Here is an 18,082-nt window from a genome sequence, read left to right as displayed (position 1 = left end):
ATATTGCATATATAAGACTAGATGCTTGATGCTCTCTATGAGTCAACGGGATTTGGCATTGTCACTTGTTGGCCATTTTGCTTCGGTGCCGTTTGTCATAAGAATATAAATAAATGCCAGGAAAGTCAATGAATGTTAACGTTTGTTCTCTCTTTCCACTATATTTTGACATATCAGTCAAAAAGATGTTACAATTTCTGACGTCTGGGGTTTTGGAAGGGAGCCTAGCTGAGAAAAATCATACCAAGTACAAAATAGTTAATTTATTAATAAATTAAAATACAATTAATTAATAAAAAAATAATTAGATGCACCTAAGACAAAAAGACATTTCTTTAGTCTTTAATTCATTTAAATTGCTCACATTTAAGACAAAAACAAAGCCATAGCACTTTTTAAAAAATACTTTAACCAATTTACAAATATTAACAATAACTTAAAAATGGATTTACAGGCACATACAGTAAAACTTTTTTCTTAAGTATTAACCTTGTATAATTTGATTAAATTGGAATTTTTTATCCTCCAGATTTGGTGTGTATCATAGCCTTAATTTGTTCAGCATCTAGATATTGGTGTCATTTTTTAATATAAACGAAGTAAACACAGACAAGATATATTTAAACCATCAAAATGCATAATGGTGATGCGCTGTCAACATGACACAAAATAATCCCTGAAATTTTGAGGAAATTTAGATGAAAATATCCTCTTTGTATCGGCAAAATAAGGTTCTAACATTCTAATTGTATTTGACAAACTCATTGGTTTACTATTTGGCTTCATTATGAAGGTTCTCAGGAAACATCACAAAAAAAGCACAGTCTTACTTGCAAATCTCACTTCCTCACACGCATTTACGTCATAGAGATTGAGGTAGCTGCCGTTTGAATTATTGTAGAACAATAAATAGGTTCAATTAGCAATGCAGGTAAAAATCAATTTCCTCAAAATAGAATTTCCACAGGATATTGCGATCCACTGTTTGTTCCGTAATGTTCACGAATACATATGTATAGAATAACAATAATTAAAAAATATACTATGCACAAATACATTGGTAGTGAGGGCTTGTCCATTTTTGTTTTTACAAACACTTGGAAAATGTATATTTTAAAATGGTCTTGATTTGGGTGCAACAGAATTCTCGATGGGGCACTGAAATTTTACATTTAGTCATTTCATTATTCAAACATAATTTAAAAACAAAAATCTTGAAAAGAAAGGTTTTTTTTCTTAATTGGGGTCAGCAAAATAGAATATACAAGAGAAACATTCAACCAGTATCTATCTAACCTATGATCCCTTTCAATGTTGATGTTCAAAACCAATAAAATACCCATGAAAAACATCTTTTGTGTCCAAGGCCACAGCAAACGGATAACAGATAACTTTTTCTTTCCATTCAAAACAACAAAAGCCATCCTTCACTGTAAACAAGAATGATTGGGATCGGGTTGTTGTAGGGGGTAATAAAAATACTCATTTGCCCTTGATTTTAAATCTATTTTTAACACGCAGCGTGGCATTATGAAGTGCTGTCTTTAGAAAGTTTGTCACGGAATTCAAGACTATTTTCAAATAGTAGCAAAGCCACAAAGACAACCCAGTGACATATTTAAGACTAAATCACTTGTCAACGTTACAGTGTACTTGCGTCGGCACCCGCAAAACCATCAGGGAACCCGCCTTGGCACATCGGCACCTACAGCACTGGTTTAGACTGGTATCGCCCAGCGATCATTCTCGATTCACACGGGGACGCCAGTGTGATTTTCCGCAAGGGCAGCCAGCCTGGCAGGGGGGGTGTCAGTCGTGTGTTGAATGCCTCCCACCGCTGGGCAGGAGTCCTGCAGAGGCCACATTTCCTGCCCGGTGAGCGAGGGGTGATGGATGGGATGGCTGGCCACCGCCGGCCTCCGCTGCCTATAGTTGGCCCACACCTGCATCAAGGTCTCCTTGAAGGGACGAGTGGTCAGCGTGTAAAGAATGGGATTGAGGGCGCTGTTAATGGGCAGGATAAATATCACCACCCAGGAGGTAATAGTTCCTGTGGGAGAAATGATGATGATGGCAGGGAAAACTAATTAAGGAGAATAATTGTGAACTTAAATGGTACCCCATGTAGTGTCAGGGCTGCTTGCTTTGCAGGAGGCCTTTACCAAAGTTTTTTAATGAATTCAATTTAGCAGCCAGATGAATAGCTCGAATTCTAAATTGGTTTCTAATTTGGTTTCTAAATGTGCTCATCAATGCAAACACACGTGTCGCCTTTTGAAGGAAAAGAAGCCGTCTAATAACGTGCGCGGTCGTTTGGTCGCCGGTCTTTTGGTCGCCCGGACCCAAACAACGGGCGACCAAAAGACCGGCGACCAAAAGACCGGCGACAAAACAAGGTAAAACAACACGGTCTACGCATCAATAAAAGCCAACAATGGCCCTGAGCAGTTTCACTGAGCCGACGTGTGAGTGTATAAGAGTTTGTTTGTACATGAGTTGTCCCCTTAGGAAGGGACGTCAGTCAGGGTCTTAACAAGTTCTCCAACAAAACACAATAAAAGTACGGGAAATTTGGAGCTTTTATTTAGCCTAATAATTAATAGGGAATTAAGTATGACTAAATGATAATTCGCAGTTTGTATTTAGGGAATTTGAGCAACGATTTAAATGGTAATTATCAATAACCTTCCGGGCGACCAAAAGACCGGCGACCAAATGACCGAGTACCGTCTAATAATACTAATATATCATGTTGGCAGGTACGTTGTTCGCGTCAAATTCAATGCGTTGACTTTAAAACATTCTGTTTAGAATATGCAATGGTGTGTAAACAGTACCCTGCATAAAACATACGGGGTACTCTACCGGGAATCTCCACCTGCAGCAGGGATAGGATCTTGAGGATGAAAATAGGGATCCAACAGAGCGAGTCGGTGATGACAATGGAGAAGAAGCGTTTGGCGATGGTCACTTCCTTTTTTATGTGGTTGATGTACTTGGTGGTCTGTGTCCCTGTGCGCTGGATATTGTAGAACATGCTGGCGTATGACAGCACGATGATCAGGAATGCTATCAGATTCAAACCTGAGACAGATAAATAAAATAGCATCTCACGTGTCCACCGCCGAATCGCATTGAATCGGTAATTCACGCTCACCGAGAAAGATGATGATGGAGTAAACGTGCGCCCATATCGTCTCTGGCTGCTCGTAGTGCAGGGGGAAGCACACACCGTTGGTACCGTAGAAATTCCGGAAAAGCCCCTTGCAGGCCAGGGGGAGGAAGGCTACCATGAAACCGAATACCCAGATAGCCAGGAGTACCGTGACGGTACGATGCCAACCCGGTGTCAGGTAGTGGAAGGGGTACACGATGCAGATGTACTTCTCCAAAGTGAGATAGGTAAGCAGCAGGACCGATACTTCTGTGGACAGCATGGCCAGGGAACCGATTACCTGGCATTGGCTGCTGTCCATCCAGGCATGAGCGTGACGGTTGTACTCGCCACGGAACTTTATGTCGTACGCCCCGATCATGAACAGGTAGATCCCCATCAATCCGTCTGCACCTATCAATGGAATGAAGAAGTTTAGCATAAAATGGGGAACTACAGTAACTTTATGCAAAACACATAAGGTTAGAAAGAGAGTTTTGACTGACTCCAGAGTCAGTCCTAAAAGAATTGGACTGATGTAAATCAGCGGTGTACATAATGTGAGTTGTGTTTTAATTAGGTGGGCATGTGATTGCTAAGACTCCGTGAAGAATGTGCCGGCGCGATTTGCCGGCGATGGTTTGATGACACGGTCCCAACGGCAATTATCAAACCCTCATGTCCAGTCTAATCAGTCTGGAAATGGCAAACAATTAGTGTAAGACATGGCTAGAATTAACCTTTTACATATTATAAAGACCTTGTGAAAAAAAGAACTGCAGAAAGAATTTGCGACAAAAATGAAACCGAGCTCGTCAAAGGTTTGGTATTTAAGACCACAAAAGAGTTATTAGAAATCCAAGCACACAAACAGTCTGCTTGAAAAAGCCTATGTCCGATTATTATTATTATCATTTAGGAGCCAAGCCAAAGCTTTGAAAGGCGAAGTCTCATAAGCTGTATTTATCTGAGCATGGTGACAAAGCTTGATGGCCATCAACATGTTTATACCATTAAGCATACAAGAGATTTGGACATCTCTGTAATTAAATTAGATTAGATTAAACTTTATTCATCCCATACTCGAGAAATTCACTTTGTTGCAGTAGCAAAAAGGCAAAAACACACTTTTCTCGAACAAAGTTGACCTGCATAGTTTGAATATATATATTTTTTCCTCCTATCTTGGTGTACATTGCTTAAATCCCCCAGCTTTTTGGTATCAGCCCTTGCCAATCAGTCCTTCTCCTTCATTAATGGACTCACAGCATAGGGAGATGATGCACATGGCATGTAGTTTGTTCTCCGAGCGGATGTACGAGCGCATGCAGATGACGAAGATGTTGCCAAAGCAGGTGGTTGCCGAGACCACCCAGACAAAGACCCTCAGAACGATGTTAGCCAGCAAGTCTTCGAAGGAAGAGATCCCATCTGTGTTTGGCTTGCAGCTACGCACGTGAGGTGCGTAACCGCAGTACTGAAACTTCTTGAAGTAACTGCAAAACGCACATACCAACACGCATGTCACGTGCTTTATTAACTGCAAAGAAAATGCCATTAAAATTATGAACGAGTGTAATTGCAGCTGTTCATTAATATCCTGTGCACGTGCCTGAATTCCCATTAGTTCTTTGGCAGCTGCTGATTTTAACATTGCATGTATATCTATAAATAGCCTCGAGCTCATCTTGTGCGAAAATTAAAATTTGTAAAGCTGACACGAGATGCACAAGTTCAGTTAAATAGATCATATTCATCAGGATATGATTATTTTTTTTGGAATATACTCGTTAACATGCACAGGGGGGAAATATATTCTATAATATTTAATTTTCAATAAATAGTGCGGGTGTTAAAAAAGCCAAAAGACATTTAGTGAATGACGAGGATTACGACTATTGCAGTCAGAGCGTCGTACTTACATGTGCGTCAAGTGTTTAAGAGGCTCGAACATTCGGCTTTGGATGTTACTAATTTCAATGCCCTCGATGCTTCTGGAAAAAAAGAAAAAGACACACTAACCACCCAATAATAAATAAATATAAAATCCTGGTAAAAACTAACAACAAGGATGAGAAAAACTACACTACTTATGCATGTATTGTGTACCTGCTTGAATAGTGTGCTGTTGTTATAAAACAGATACTCACAATGACTTTAGTTTATGCAGTTTGTCAAAGTGGTCCACCTGCAGCTCCACAATGGGATTGTATGAAAGGTTTCTACAAAATGAGGGGGAAAAAGATGTATGTAGAAAATGAAGCTGTTTCTTGTATTTCTAATAATATCCCAGTATGCATTTTGTGTAGTATTTAATAGAGAATATGTATTGGATTTTGTTGCTCTTGGAGCCTTTTCCACTGAGCCCTAATTTGCCATATAGACTCATGACGAAAAGGCTAAAATCAGCCTGAAATGGTTATTTTAAAGACTTTTTATGCATGGCTTCATGAAATATTTTTTTCAGACAACTGGTCTCACCCAAAAATGTCAGGTTGTTGAAGAAAATGCAGGAAATTTGCATTTGACGTTGATTTATAACTCATTAGGACAATTAAGTACAAAGCATCCAGCTCACTTACTTAATTAAGTTGCGATCAAATTGGGGTGAATATGGTCCCTGAACCCAAATTAATTTCCGTCCCTATACGCTGCATGTGTTTGCTAATTGAGTTAAACAAAGTATTATCATCATGTAAAGAAGAACTCACAGTTGAAGCAAATCCCCCAGAAGGACAAAGAGATTGTGTGGAATCTTCTTCAGCCTGTTGCTGGAAAGATCCCTGTGTTGAGCCAAATTAAAAAAAAAAGAGTAAAATTGAGTTATACGTATGTAGTATGTGTATTTTTAATGATCATCAATGCAACAAAAACACTCACAACTCTCCGAGCTTTTGGAGGACTGAGAACGCTTGGTCGTGTATGTGGCTTATTCGGTTGCGTTGCAGAACCCTGGGGAATATAGATCAAAAGTAGTAAAATAAATAATACATTGAAATATTCCTACAATGTTAAATTGTCAAATTGTTTAAATAAAAGAAGTGCCTGTACAAAAACTCTGCATTCAATATGACTACCAATCCACACTCAATGTTCCAGTGGTGCATACTGTATAAACCTGTTAAAATATATATTGGCAAACGTGTACATTTAACCATGTTCTAATATTCGGGTGGTGTATCACAACGTACTAATGTTGAATCAAGGATTACGTACAAGACTGTCAGCATACTGCACGAGTAGAAGGATACGTTCTCCAAGGTCTCGATCAGATTACCTTCCAAATCACTGAAAGAACATTATATACATTAGTAAATGCACTGAATACATAGCATTGCCTCTATATTGACTAAATCATGTGGTCGTGCTGCGGCTTTGCCCACAACCCATTTTCCACTCAACTGAGGACGCGTGAGGACATTCTGTACTTACAGCCAGTTGAGTCTGGCCATCTCGTGACATATGTCATCCAACTTTGTCAGCGTGTTGTTCAACAAAGCCCTGTCAATCAAAGATGGGAAACATGGAAAATGACATAAAGAGGAGCCTATCAAAATGGGACAATAGAACAAACTCACAGCAAGACCAACGAGTTCAGCCCTGAAAAGGCTTTGGGAGAAATGTGATGGATGTTGTTGTTTTCCAAGATCCTGCAACATATAATTGGTCTGTCTGAATATGTTTTTGACTGTTCCAGGAAATTAGGAGTATTGTTCAGCATTAAAAAAGGCGTACAACCACTCCAATTTGTGAAGGTCTCTGAACACTCCAGGCATCAGCACGGAAATCCGATTGTAGTTCAGGTATCTACGGAAAAAACATTAATCTAATAATTACAATTGAATTTCTTTTAAAAGAGGCATTTTTGAAAATTAACAAGAATAAAGGTCTGTTGCTTTTTTGTGTTGGACATTATTATTATTATTGCTGCAAACCATTTTGTAAATGGAAAAATAAATTAATTACATGCACCATATATCTCTTTGTAAAGCACTTTCATATTAGAATCAATTGTATATATATATTTACCATACTATATGTCCTATTTATTTTTTCCCCTTTTACAAATCTAAATGGTTTGCAACGATGCTTTTCTCTCACATAATAAATGATACGCAATGCAATCAAAACAGTATATTTCTGCTTTAGGAATATTTACTACTTGTTACTATTACTTTTGGGTACCAGAAAGTTTTCCAGGTCAGTTTTGGCAAGAGGGTTAGAGATTGGGAGCCTCCAAATTTGACACCAGCTCAAACTAAAATGACAAACTTTCTATCCTATCCAGGCATGGAGACATAATTTTCTTTTTTGTTTCTTATCAAGGTCGACACATACACTCAAATTTGTAGTATTTTTAAACTTGCCCCTGTGGTTGTGCCTATAATGGTGTTCTCCTATGAAGATTTTAGACTTACAGCCTAGTGAGATTATACAATCCTCTGAAAGCAGCAGGATTCACATCTTCAATTTCATTGTGCTGCAGGTATCTACACAAACACAATAAATGACACAACAGTCTAGAAGCACAAATAGGAGATGAGAGATTTGTGTGGCACAGTGAATAAAATAGCTTTATAAACCACTAAAATCTTACCAAGTCTAAAAGTTGATTATTTCAAGAGAAAAACAGTTTCAAGTGTAACAAACAATACATTTTATTTTTGTAAGATTGGCCGGCATCCACAGCAATCACCTTCAGAGAAAGAGCAGCCATTATATGGACAAAAGACAAACTCACAGTTTCTGCAGACTTCGGTATATTATGAAGGCGTTGGCCTTCAGCCTCTGCAGATGGTTCCTCTGCAGGGACCTGTGAGTGAAAAATAGGTAAACATGATAAAAACCACAGTGAGAGTCAAATACTACACAGCTGGGACAATGAATATTGACTGTGTTTGCAGGTGACAAAAGTCAACATTGAGAAAAACAACAATTTAATCTTTTTTTTATATAATCAGCTTAGTTTACATATCAATTTCTAATGACCATACGCCCTCCGTTTTTTTTAGAGCAGATGCTTATGAATATATGAATATTTTTATTTTATTGCACTTTGCCTCCAGAAACACAACTAGGGATTGGTTGATGAATAGTGTACCGTTACAGCACAAAAATGATAACCTCAGTATCAGCGAGTACTGAGAAATACTGTACCGATGCTGTGCAATATTAATGTTATGAGATACAATCTCCAACTTGTGCTGCTCTACTAAAAAATGGCTACGAGGCAATGCACACCACCGTAATAAAAATGGAGGAGTCCTTGCTGCTCTTCCCAAGATGATGATAGACATCTTATCATGCAGCTTCCAAACCTTCCTTCTGGTGTGAATTTAAATGAGTTTATCACTAGTAGTTTTTCGTCCTTCCCAACCTGGCCGCCCGAAGGCCATTTTGGTAGTAGCGATCAAAGGTTTTTTCATCCTTCTGCCATGAACTGAAATGAGGTCATCACAAGTGGGCATCCAAAATGTGAACGAGGAGGTTGGCAAAACATGTAATTTTGTTCATTTTGCTGCTACCCTTCCTCTTCAAATAGATTGGACGACTATAGTACCATCAATGACACCCATTGAATTTTCAAGTGTCTGACTCAACCATGACAGAAGTTCTCCACATTCAAGTGAGTATACACAGAAATTTACTGTTAATAAAAAAATGGTTTTGTATATTTAAAAAAATACAGTAAAGTATTTGGTGAATTGGTATTGTGAGCTAAAAATGTTATCGGTTCAACACTATGCTAACACAATGAAAACATACTAAGTCACTAGTACTCATATACTGCATTGGTCAGTCATCAAATCAATCTTCAATTGGTCACTTTTTGTCCCCAAATTTTCAAGGCAAAAAATAAATAAAAATCTCACATCTTGGTGATGTTTACAGCCACCACCGGGATGTTGTGAAGCTGCGCTCTGTCACAGTCCAGCTCGAGGTCCTCACATTGGCACAGCTCAGGAACGAGGCCCAGCACTGTAGAGGGTTGGTTTAAAAGGCATAAAAATTTCAGGCTACATCAAAGCAAGTGTCAACATTTGGCCAATATTTTGACAAGATGTTAAGTAACACTTAATTTTCTGAAATTGAATGTCAACAGATGAACAAACCAGATTATATAGTTGAATGGACAAAAATAAGGAGAAAGACATAACTCACAGCACGAGGTGGACTTGGTTCTGGTGTTGTGGCTTGGCATTCCAAAGAACTTGTCAAAGAGATGAGGCCACCCGTTGTTATCTCCTGACGGCGAGAAACGTTTTCCAAAATATTCATTTAAAAATTGATTGAGAAGCTATTTATGACAGTTTTTATATAAATAAGAATACATTTATAAAATTTTTAATAGGCTCATGTTTGGACATATATCGTTCTTAATATCACTGATTTTGAAAGAGAGCCTGCATATAGAAAAACAATTATGTATGAAGGAGGTTTGTTATATGATCAACATAACGAGTAAGATATATAAATTCTCCTTCTACATTTTTCAGAAAGGTCAAAACCTTGAAGCACACGAGAATTTCCTTTCCTGAGAAGTCTTCCCACTGCCGAGTTTAATGGCTTACAGGGCTCAAAATTCAATTTGCATAACAAAAGACAGTGATGTAAAAACAATATTTCGCGATTGCAGGCAGCGGCATCAAAGAATAGCAATCAATGAGAATAGATCTTCTTTCTCTCTTAAATGATGTGGATAGTATATGCAAATTGATACATAGATTCCTGGGGTTTAATTACACAAGACATGCGCTCACCTAATCTACATAAGCGTTTGTTATGTTTCTATGAACTCTAATTCAATTCCCATAGCCTTTTAACTTCCTTCAAAGAAAAAAATAATCAACACCCACCAGGGAAATGAAAAGGAAACAGCTAACACAGGACTTTCCTAAATTCCTGCAACATGGCTTGCCATGCCCCGTGCGTTGATAACCTAGATTGAAAAATGACCTTGTTTGAAAAACGAGGCCAGATTCCACAGCAAGCAATTCAATTTTAGCATTATCTCCAACAACAACTTCTTATTCATACTTCTTCAAAACCATTTACTATATCCTTATCAGGGTTGTGAGTAACCGGGATCTTGGGTGAAAAGCCGGTCAACCAAGGACAGAAAACCATTGGAATATTCACGAATCAGCAACACATTCTTCGCTCCTTGTGCCAAAATCAGGCAGACGGACCACTATACCATCAATAATGTTCCTTCCAATTGTTAAAAACATCTTGTGCCATCACATAGACCACATGTGTCAAAGTGGCGGCCCAGGGGCCAAATCTGGCCCGCCGCATAATTTTGTGTGCCCCGGGAAAGTAAATCATGAGTGCCGACTTTCTGTTTTAGGATCAAATTAAAATGAAGAGTATAGATGTATATTAAATTTTCTGATTTTCACCCTTTTAAATCAATAATTGTAATTTTTTAATCATTTTTTCTATTTTTAGTTCAAAAATCATTTTGTAAAATCTAAAAATATATGTAAAAAAGCTAAATAAACATTGTTTTAGATCTATAAAAAACTGAATATTCAGGGATTTTAATCCAGTTCTTTTAATCCATTTATATTAAAAAAAATCTAAATATTATATCTAAAATGGTCTGGCCCACATGAAATCGTTAACGCGGCCCGCAAACCAACCCGAGTCTGACACCCCTGACATAGACGTTAAAAAATTCAACGAGTGCCAACATAAAAAAATAATTTAGAATATTCCATGGACTGAATTTAAATGGAAAGATCATGTAAAGACTTCAAATAACCCCTGGAATAATTTTAATATAGTGTAAGGTCTTCCATTTTTTAGTAGACAGTAAAAGACTACGGTCTCCTCTAGGCTCCATTATTGTTTTTGTATTTGTCAAAGGATTTGTTGGCAAGGCGGGTCACGCTTAGATCACATAAATCCATAAACTGTGATAAATCAGCTCATCACAGAAACCAGCACGCCTCAGCCCCAATCTGTCAGCGCAAAGACGCTCAAAGAAAAATTTTACACTGCGTGCCCCAAATGACTTGTTTTGCAGAACTTTCTTGTAAAATCATCCTCATTTTATTATTAATAAGATTTCAAAGTTTTTGAAAAGTTACAGCAATGTGACACAAATATATTTTATGGGTGTCCCATTGATTGAGTAGTCCACAGAATTTTTCATCAAACAATGATTGTATTTAAGTGATGAAAGACCAAAAAGAAACTGATGCACAAAAAAAAATCAAGGCAGAAAACGGCTGCTGGATAATCTGCCGAAATGCTGTTATGAATCTGCTATGTGCAACGTGCTGCAAAACCAATTTTTCTTCATTAGAGTGTTCCCGCACACACTCACACTAGCTTTGCGACCTGTCTCGTGAGACTGCAATGTTCTCCTTTGTGAACACTTGTAGGCATCAGAATGAGGGGAGATGAAACTACTTGCTCACCACCTTTACCCACTGCTGTTTTCTCATCATTCTTTATTCAAGGATGATCAAATAATAAGACATGATGATTTTCCTGGATTTCCGATCGACATTCATTTCAAAAAGCGAATGAGGGCTATCTCAAGGAATACGTGAGAATTTTTGAATTTGGTGGGTAAACATTTGTCCCTGCCAGTAGAAGAGGATTGTCCCTACTTCTGAAGGTCTATTTTTCCAAATCATTGTATTTTATACAAAATTGGTATACTTTTATAATTTTTAAGGGGTTGTTTCAGGGTCGTATTAGGGCCCCTTTAACAGTTCGAACGAATTAGACTTTTATATGTAAAATCTCTCTCTACTTAAGAAAAATCGAAGTTACAACACCACTTCTGGTTCAGATTCATTTCATAAGTAGAGGTACCAATGTATATGTTTTTTTTATTTTTAAATCAGTGGTATCAGTATTCCACCAATCCCACCGTGACCGGACGTTTGGTCGCCGGACTTTTGGTCGCCGGACGTTTGGTCGCGGACATTTGGTCGCCCGGACCCAAACAACCGGCGACCAAACGTCCGGCGACCAAAAGTCCGGCGACCAAAAGTCCGGCGACAAAACAAGGTAAAACAACACGGTCTAGGCATCAATAAAAGCCAACAATGGCCCTGAGCAGTTTCACTGAGCGGACGTGTGAGTGTATAAGAGTTTGTATGTACATGCGTTGTCCCCGTAGGAAGGGACGTCAATCAGGGTCTTAACAAGTTCTCCAACAAAACACAATAAAAGTACGGGAAATTTGGAGCTTTTCTTTAGCCTAATAATTAATAGGGCATTAAGTATGACTAAATAATAATTCACAGTTTGTATTAAGGGAATTTGAGCAACGATTTAAATGGTAATTATCAATAACCTTCCGGGCGACCAAAAGACCGGCGACCAAAAGTCCGGCGACCAAACGGCCGAGTACCCAATCCCACAGAGTTGAAATTGGGAGTGACGATGTGGCATGGGCTAGATAAATATTGATTGAATAAAAAAAACTTCAGAGAAGGCTGAGTGACATGTTTACCCCAGCTTCAAAGTCAACACACATCCACAGGTGATTTTCTATAAAGACCAGTGAAAATGGGCCCAATGCAGCAAATCAATACCATGTCACGGTATCGTTACCAAGCAGAAGATAATACGACGGTGTGACTTTCTGTGTAGAAAATCCCCATTGGCTTTTGTCATCTACAAGATCGTGGAAAAACTCCACGCCTTAATTAATGACATCAGCCTCTAAAAAAGACAAGCAGTGCCCTGTTGAGATTCCCAGATTGACAGCACGGAGCCTTTTTTGAGAAGAACGGATTTAAAGCTTTGGCAGAGATAATTCCAGTCAAAGCCGAGGGCACACATTGATTGCTTGGTGACATACTACAGGCATAAAAATAAAAAAAAGGACTGCCAGCTTACCACAATTTTCCTCATCTGCTTGGTTCCCGCAATCGTCAACGCCATTGCAGTGCAACACTTGAGGCAGGCACGTACTTAAGTTGCCACACGGAAAGAAGCCCAGCTGACACGAGGTTGACACTTCTTCGGTGATGTTAAATGCTGGAAAAGAAAGCAGCGAGTCGATAAAGTAGTAGCCATTTTATCTAATAAAGTAGACATTCTACATCACCAAAACCATGCTCATGTACCTACTAGTGTTGCACTGATAACATTATTTGGACCCTGATACTGATTCCCATGAATGCTGTAATCGATCAATATTTTACTGATCCCAAGCTTTTTTTTAAAAAATGAGCACACATTCATTTGCTGCCAGCTTCCAACATCAAATGGATTGGACGTCTACTATTGATAAACAAATTGGTAAGAAGGTGCATCTTGGACAGAGGAAGCACAAATTTGCCTTGTCACCTCATTTTCTGCCTTTTGAACATTTTCAGAGGTAGAAAAGTGGACAAAAGTAGACTGGAAAAGAAACTATTATAAGGCATTTAGGTTTTGTTTCATACAAATTGTGTGGCACAACTGATACAATGACATCAAAGATTAAAATAATGGATCAGAAGGTCATCTTTAAGTCTAGAAAGGAAAGAAAGAAAGAAAAGAAATCACCTGTGGAGGTGGCAAATCTCCAAAAAGGGGAAGATCTGTTGGGTGCTAACATGCACACATCCTATTTGTGTGATCGTTAAAGCGCCCCATGGTGTGACTTTGTGCTGTCACACAGAAAAGCCATTAGAACATTGAGTCATGATTCGTTTCATGGAAACATCAGACTCTAAATAGAGCGATACCTTTCTTTGAAGTACCACTGTACTGTATTGGCTCAGTGGGTGGGGTCACCTAAATGCAAGTACATATATATTATAAGAGCTTCAAGTAATAGCGATTTCAAGCTTTGGTACCAAATGGTTTCCTTCTTATTTCTTACAATTAGATGTGAATTGACATGAACTATTGAATATGTGTGACTTGCCTGGATCAACATGCATGATTATAGTAGTAATTGGATTAATCACAAAATAAAATCGAGCCTATCTGTGCTCATGACATTTCTCTGTGCACGTTAAAACAATGAGTCACGCACGCTCTCATGTTAATGGCACGGTCTAAAAGCTAAGGTGACACTTGAGGGACAGCTTCATTTCATGCTGATGTCGCCACCATGAGTAAATTACAGTTTCCTGGCACAGAGTGTTAAAAATCAACAACAACAACAACAACAACAAAAACAACATGATTTTTTTTAAATTTACAAATAGGGAAAAATGGGCAAAATGGCAAATATATATATGTTTTTTTTTTTACTTTATTTATTCTCCAAAATAGCCCCACTCCTTACTAATGGGACAAATTACCTGTCATCAACTGGAAGTGACCTGTGGGAACCCTAAAATTGGCCATTGACAACAAGAGATGTCCATTTCATTTCAACTACAAATACTGGCTCATCAACAAAACTCATTTTTGAGTACCATTGACAACACTAGGCACTAGACATGAGTGGAGGCCAGTAGATTTTCATTTTCATTCCGTACTTTATCACTTTTGAAAGTGAAAATCTAATAAAATGGTACAAAACATTACCTTTAGATTTTTCTATTCAACTTTGTGATGAAAGCATATACAGATAAATAAAAGGCCTGACAAATGATGTGTAATGCTTTGTTATTCTGTTCAAATAATCCATGAAACCTTTGACAAACATTACAAAGAACAGTTTTTCACAGCTGTCCAATTTCACTTCAGATTTCAATCGTATTACCTTCAATCTTTCAGCACTGATTGCTTTGCTTTCCAGCTTTAAAAAAAAAAATCAAAATATACTTGACAGATAGAACATTGGAAATTACACCAAGTATAACATGTAACTCTTTTTTTGGACTCAAAATTGACATCTTTTCCAGTTTAATGAAAAAAAAACACCAATAAATAAAATGCATTATCAGTTCCCAACTAAATAGCCTACCATCAATATTTTCCCAAATTCTCTTAGGCACTACTCCCAAAAGATTTTGAATAACACCATAAAATCTCACTATTTCTTTTGTTTGTTTTCAACACCTGCGAACAAACTCATTCCCACACAAATAAAATAAATGAATACCCAATGTAAAATCTATTTTTCATCTTTTCCTTCATAGCTTTGTGGTGATTGAGACCAGTGGGGAACAAATTGTACTAAATTGCTTGGTGACAAACTAGGATAACATTTTAACAGCATCCCACTGCTTGTGTTCTATCGGTGACTTCAAAGAAAGACTAACCTTTTCTGCAGGGATGGCCCATAAAGAGATCCTTGCTATCTATTTTTCCACATGCATAGAAAGAAGGTGAGAGCCTTTTCAGAGTCAAGGCTGGGCAAAGGTAACGTACTTAAGCGGTGCAAATGTTAATACTATAAAAGTAAAGTAATTATTCATTCATTCATTCATCTTCTGTACATGCCTCTCATTTATGTGAAAAAATAATCGCTGCTAACCGTTTAAATTTGTAAAAGAGGAAAAAAGAAATAGCATACGTATATAGTATTTACATATATACAATTGATTCTAATATGAAAGTGCTTTTCAAAGACATATGTTGCATGTAATTTATTTTTTTCCATTTACGAGTATCTAAATGATTAGCAGCCATAATAATATAATAATAATGTCCAACACAAAAAAAGCAACAGATTATTTTTGTTCATTTTCTAAAATGTCTCTTTTAAAAGAAATTCAATTTTGATTGTTACATTAATGTCTGGGCGGCCCGGCGACTGAGTGGTTAGCTCTGGGGTCCTGGGTTCAAATCCAGGTCGGTCCACCAGTTTGGAGTGTGCATTGCATGTTTCTTCCCGGGCCTGCGTGGGTTTCCTCCTGGTACTCCGGTTTCCCCCCACATTTCAAAAACATGCATGGTAGGCTGATTGGACACTCTAAATTGCATCTAGATGTGGGTGTGTGTGTGCATGGTTGTCCTTCTCCTTGTGCCCTGCGTTTGGCTAGGCACTGATTCAGGGTGTCGAAACCCCCGCCCCCCACCCCCTCTGGCCCGGAGTCAGCTGGGATAGGCTCCAGCACCCCCCGTGACCCTAATGAGGATAAAGCAGTTCAGAAAATGAATGAATGAATTCATCTACTATACCGCGTATCCTCGTAAGGGACTGCTGGAGCCTATCACAGCCGACCTCGGGCGAAAGACAGACTACAGCTTTGCAAACTAATTATGTTCAGTAATATTTAGTTTTACATAATCTTATAACAATATTTGAACTTCTATTAAAAAAAACAATAGTGGGTCATACAATATGATAATTTTCACTTTGTTCCATAAAGTTTGTTTTAATGGTATAAATATATACATTTATTTATGATTTTTTTACGGGCTAATGAGCTTTGGTGTAAAAATCTCATTATTCAATATGGACACCTGACACACAGGCTAGCAGCAATTAAAATTTTCTGGTCAAATTTGCAATATACTAATATTACTTCTATATTGTCGCATGTAGCCTTTAACTCACTGCCATGGACATTAGACCCATTTCAACTAGGAACCCTGGCAAACACGACCAATCCATTTTGACTTTTTTCCCCCCCAAATTCTCTAAAAATCACATGATCTGATTGAGGACATCCCTAGTATACAATACACAATCTACAATAAATGCAATGTTTAAGTGAATATGGTAAATGGTAGTTACCTTATTTGGGTGGTATTTAATCAACAGTAAATTCAGTCAATGAGGGTTATTCACTGTTAAGTATAGTATTAATGTTATGTATGTAAAATGCATTTTTTGAACTGACAGAGATTTTCAGTGTGTATCCAATCGCAATGTGTTTCAATAACAGGCATTGTGCCACCACATCATTAATTAGTGGATTGCCAACATATTGATGAACAAATAGTACATACAAAAGCAGAAAGTGTGGCACCAGTAAGTCCAATGACAAAGTGAGCTCTTATTTCAAATCAAATGAAAAGTTGAACATACCCGACACTGTGCATGTCACCATAAGAAGCACAAAAACTTGAACCATTCCAAGTGAATATCCTGCGAGAAAAAAGCTCATTATCATTGTCATCCACCTGCTCCCACGAAAAAAAAGGAGAAAAAAAAGTAGCCCTGATGAGTATGACTCCGAGGGCCAAAAATGATGCTGTCACAAGCTGGTTGGTGCAGCAAGCTGCTGGCTGAGAACAGCAAACGACGAGCGCTCTCCAAACATTAAGGGTACTGGGGGGCATGACGCACGGTGGGAAGTGCGCATGGACAGCCTTCTGACATATTAGAGGAGGGGTTTAGAAAAGTCTCACTCTCTTAGTGCTCATTCACAATGTGTATTATAGTAAAAGAAAATGGTTAAGATCAATGATGAGACGGTAAATACAAATCTGGAAACAGGGTCATATTCAGTTGGAGTGTGACTATGTTTTAAAATTTGATCGAGATTGATTAATCGGGTGGGCAACGAACCAATCAATTCTCACCTCCATCAATGTTGTCAACTTTTAGATATGCGATTAATGAAAATAAGGGGTTTCGTTCAAAGATCTGAAACATTCATTTATTTCATTTGGTGAAATCTAGCTTATTGTTGCATTTGTGTAACAAACAATGTATGTGTTCATGACCATACAAGAACAGACAAGAACAGATCAGGAGAGAGAAGAATAGGCTAGAATAAAGTAGAATAGACTAGAAGAGAATGAATAGCAAATCATTTTCATCATGATCATATTAAATTAATCAGATGCCTTTGAACGGAATAAAAGTTGAGTTATGGCTATTCTGCAAAATGGATGAGTAATTCCTGTGTCTCAATAACGTGTAACTTTATGTAACTGTCCAAAAGTAATTTTCTGGTTAAACTAATTCTAGAGGAAAAACAAAAAAAGAGTTTCACCCTCCCACCAGCAATTGCCTGACAAGGGCTTCATGATTTGGTAATTGTATCCCAAATGCGAGATCTTCTGTCATGGTTTGACGTGACAGATTTTGCATGAAAAGAATTGAAGGCAAGAAAATCT

General features: G+C 37.9%; 1 protein-coding gene across 5 annotated transcripts; it reads right to left on the bottom strand.

Moving 5' to 3' along the window:
• Positions 1–335: 335 nt before the first annotated feature.
• Positions 336–17,265, bottom strand: rxfp1 (relaxin family peptide receptor 1). Of its 5 annotated transcripts, none has more exons than XM_077610137.1 (19): positions 17,046–17,265; positions 13,022–13,162; positions 9,317–9,400; positions 9,028–9,133; positions 7,896–7,967; positions 7,573–7,644; positions 6,890–6,961; positions 6,733–6,804; positions 6,587–6,655; positions 6,371–6,442; positions 6,035–6,106; positions 5,866–5,937; positions 5,305–5,376; positions 5,077–5,148; positions 4,421–4,650; positions 3,344–3,568; positions 3,158–3,263; positions 2,879–3,084; positions 336–2,050 (listed from the first exon to the last, which is right to left on the bottom strand). In XM_077610137.1, exons 1-19 carry the CDS (start codon positions 17,134–17,136, stop codon positions 1,752–1,754), a joined length of 2,205 nt encoding a protein of 734 aa, XP_077466263.1. In that variant the 5' UTR covers positions 17,137–17,265; the 3' UTR covers positions 336–1,751. The 5 variants fall into 5 exon arrangements, with proteins under 5 accessions (XP_077466263.1, XP_077466262.1, XP_077466264.1 ...); XM_077610140.1 differs by having other exon boundaries at positions 1,866–2,050; positions 2,866–3,084; XM_077610136.1 differs by having other exon boundaries at positions 2,866–3,084; positions 3,158–3,568.
• Positions 17,266–18,082: the final 817 nt, after the last annotated feature.

This window comes from Stigmatopora argus, chromosome 9 (assembly GCF_051989625.1).
Source record: "Stigmatopora argus isolate UIUO_Sarg chromosome 9, RoL_Sarg_1.0, whole genome shotgun sequence".
Classification (NCBI taxonomy): Eukaryota; Metazoa; Chordata; class Actinopteri; order Syngnathiformes; family Syngnathidae; genus Stigmatopora; species Stigmatopora argus.
The sequence above is the reverse complement of the archived record's forward strand: the minus strand, read 5'-3'. Positions and strand labels throughout refer to the sequence as shown.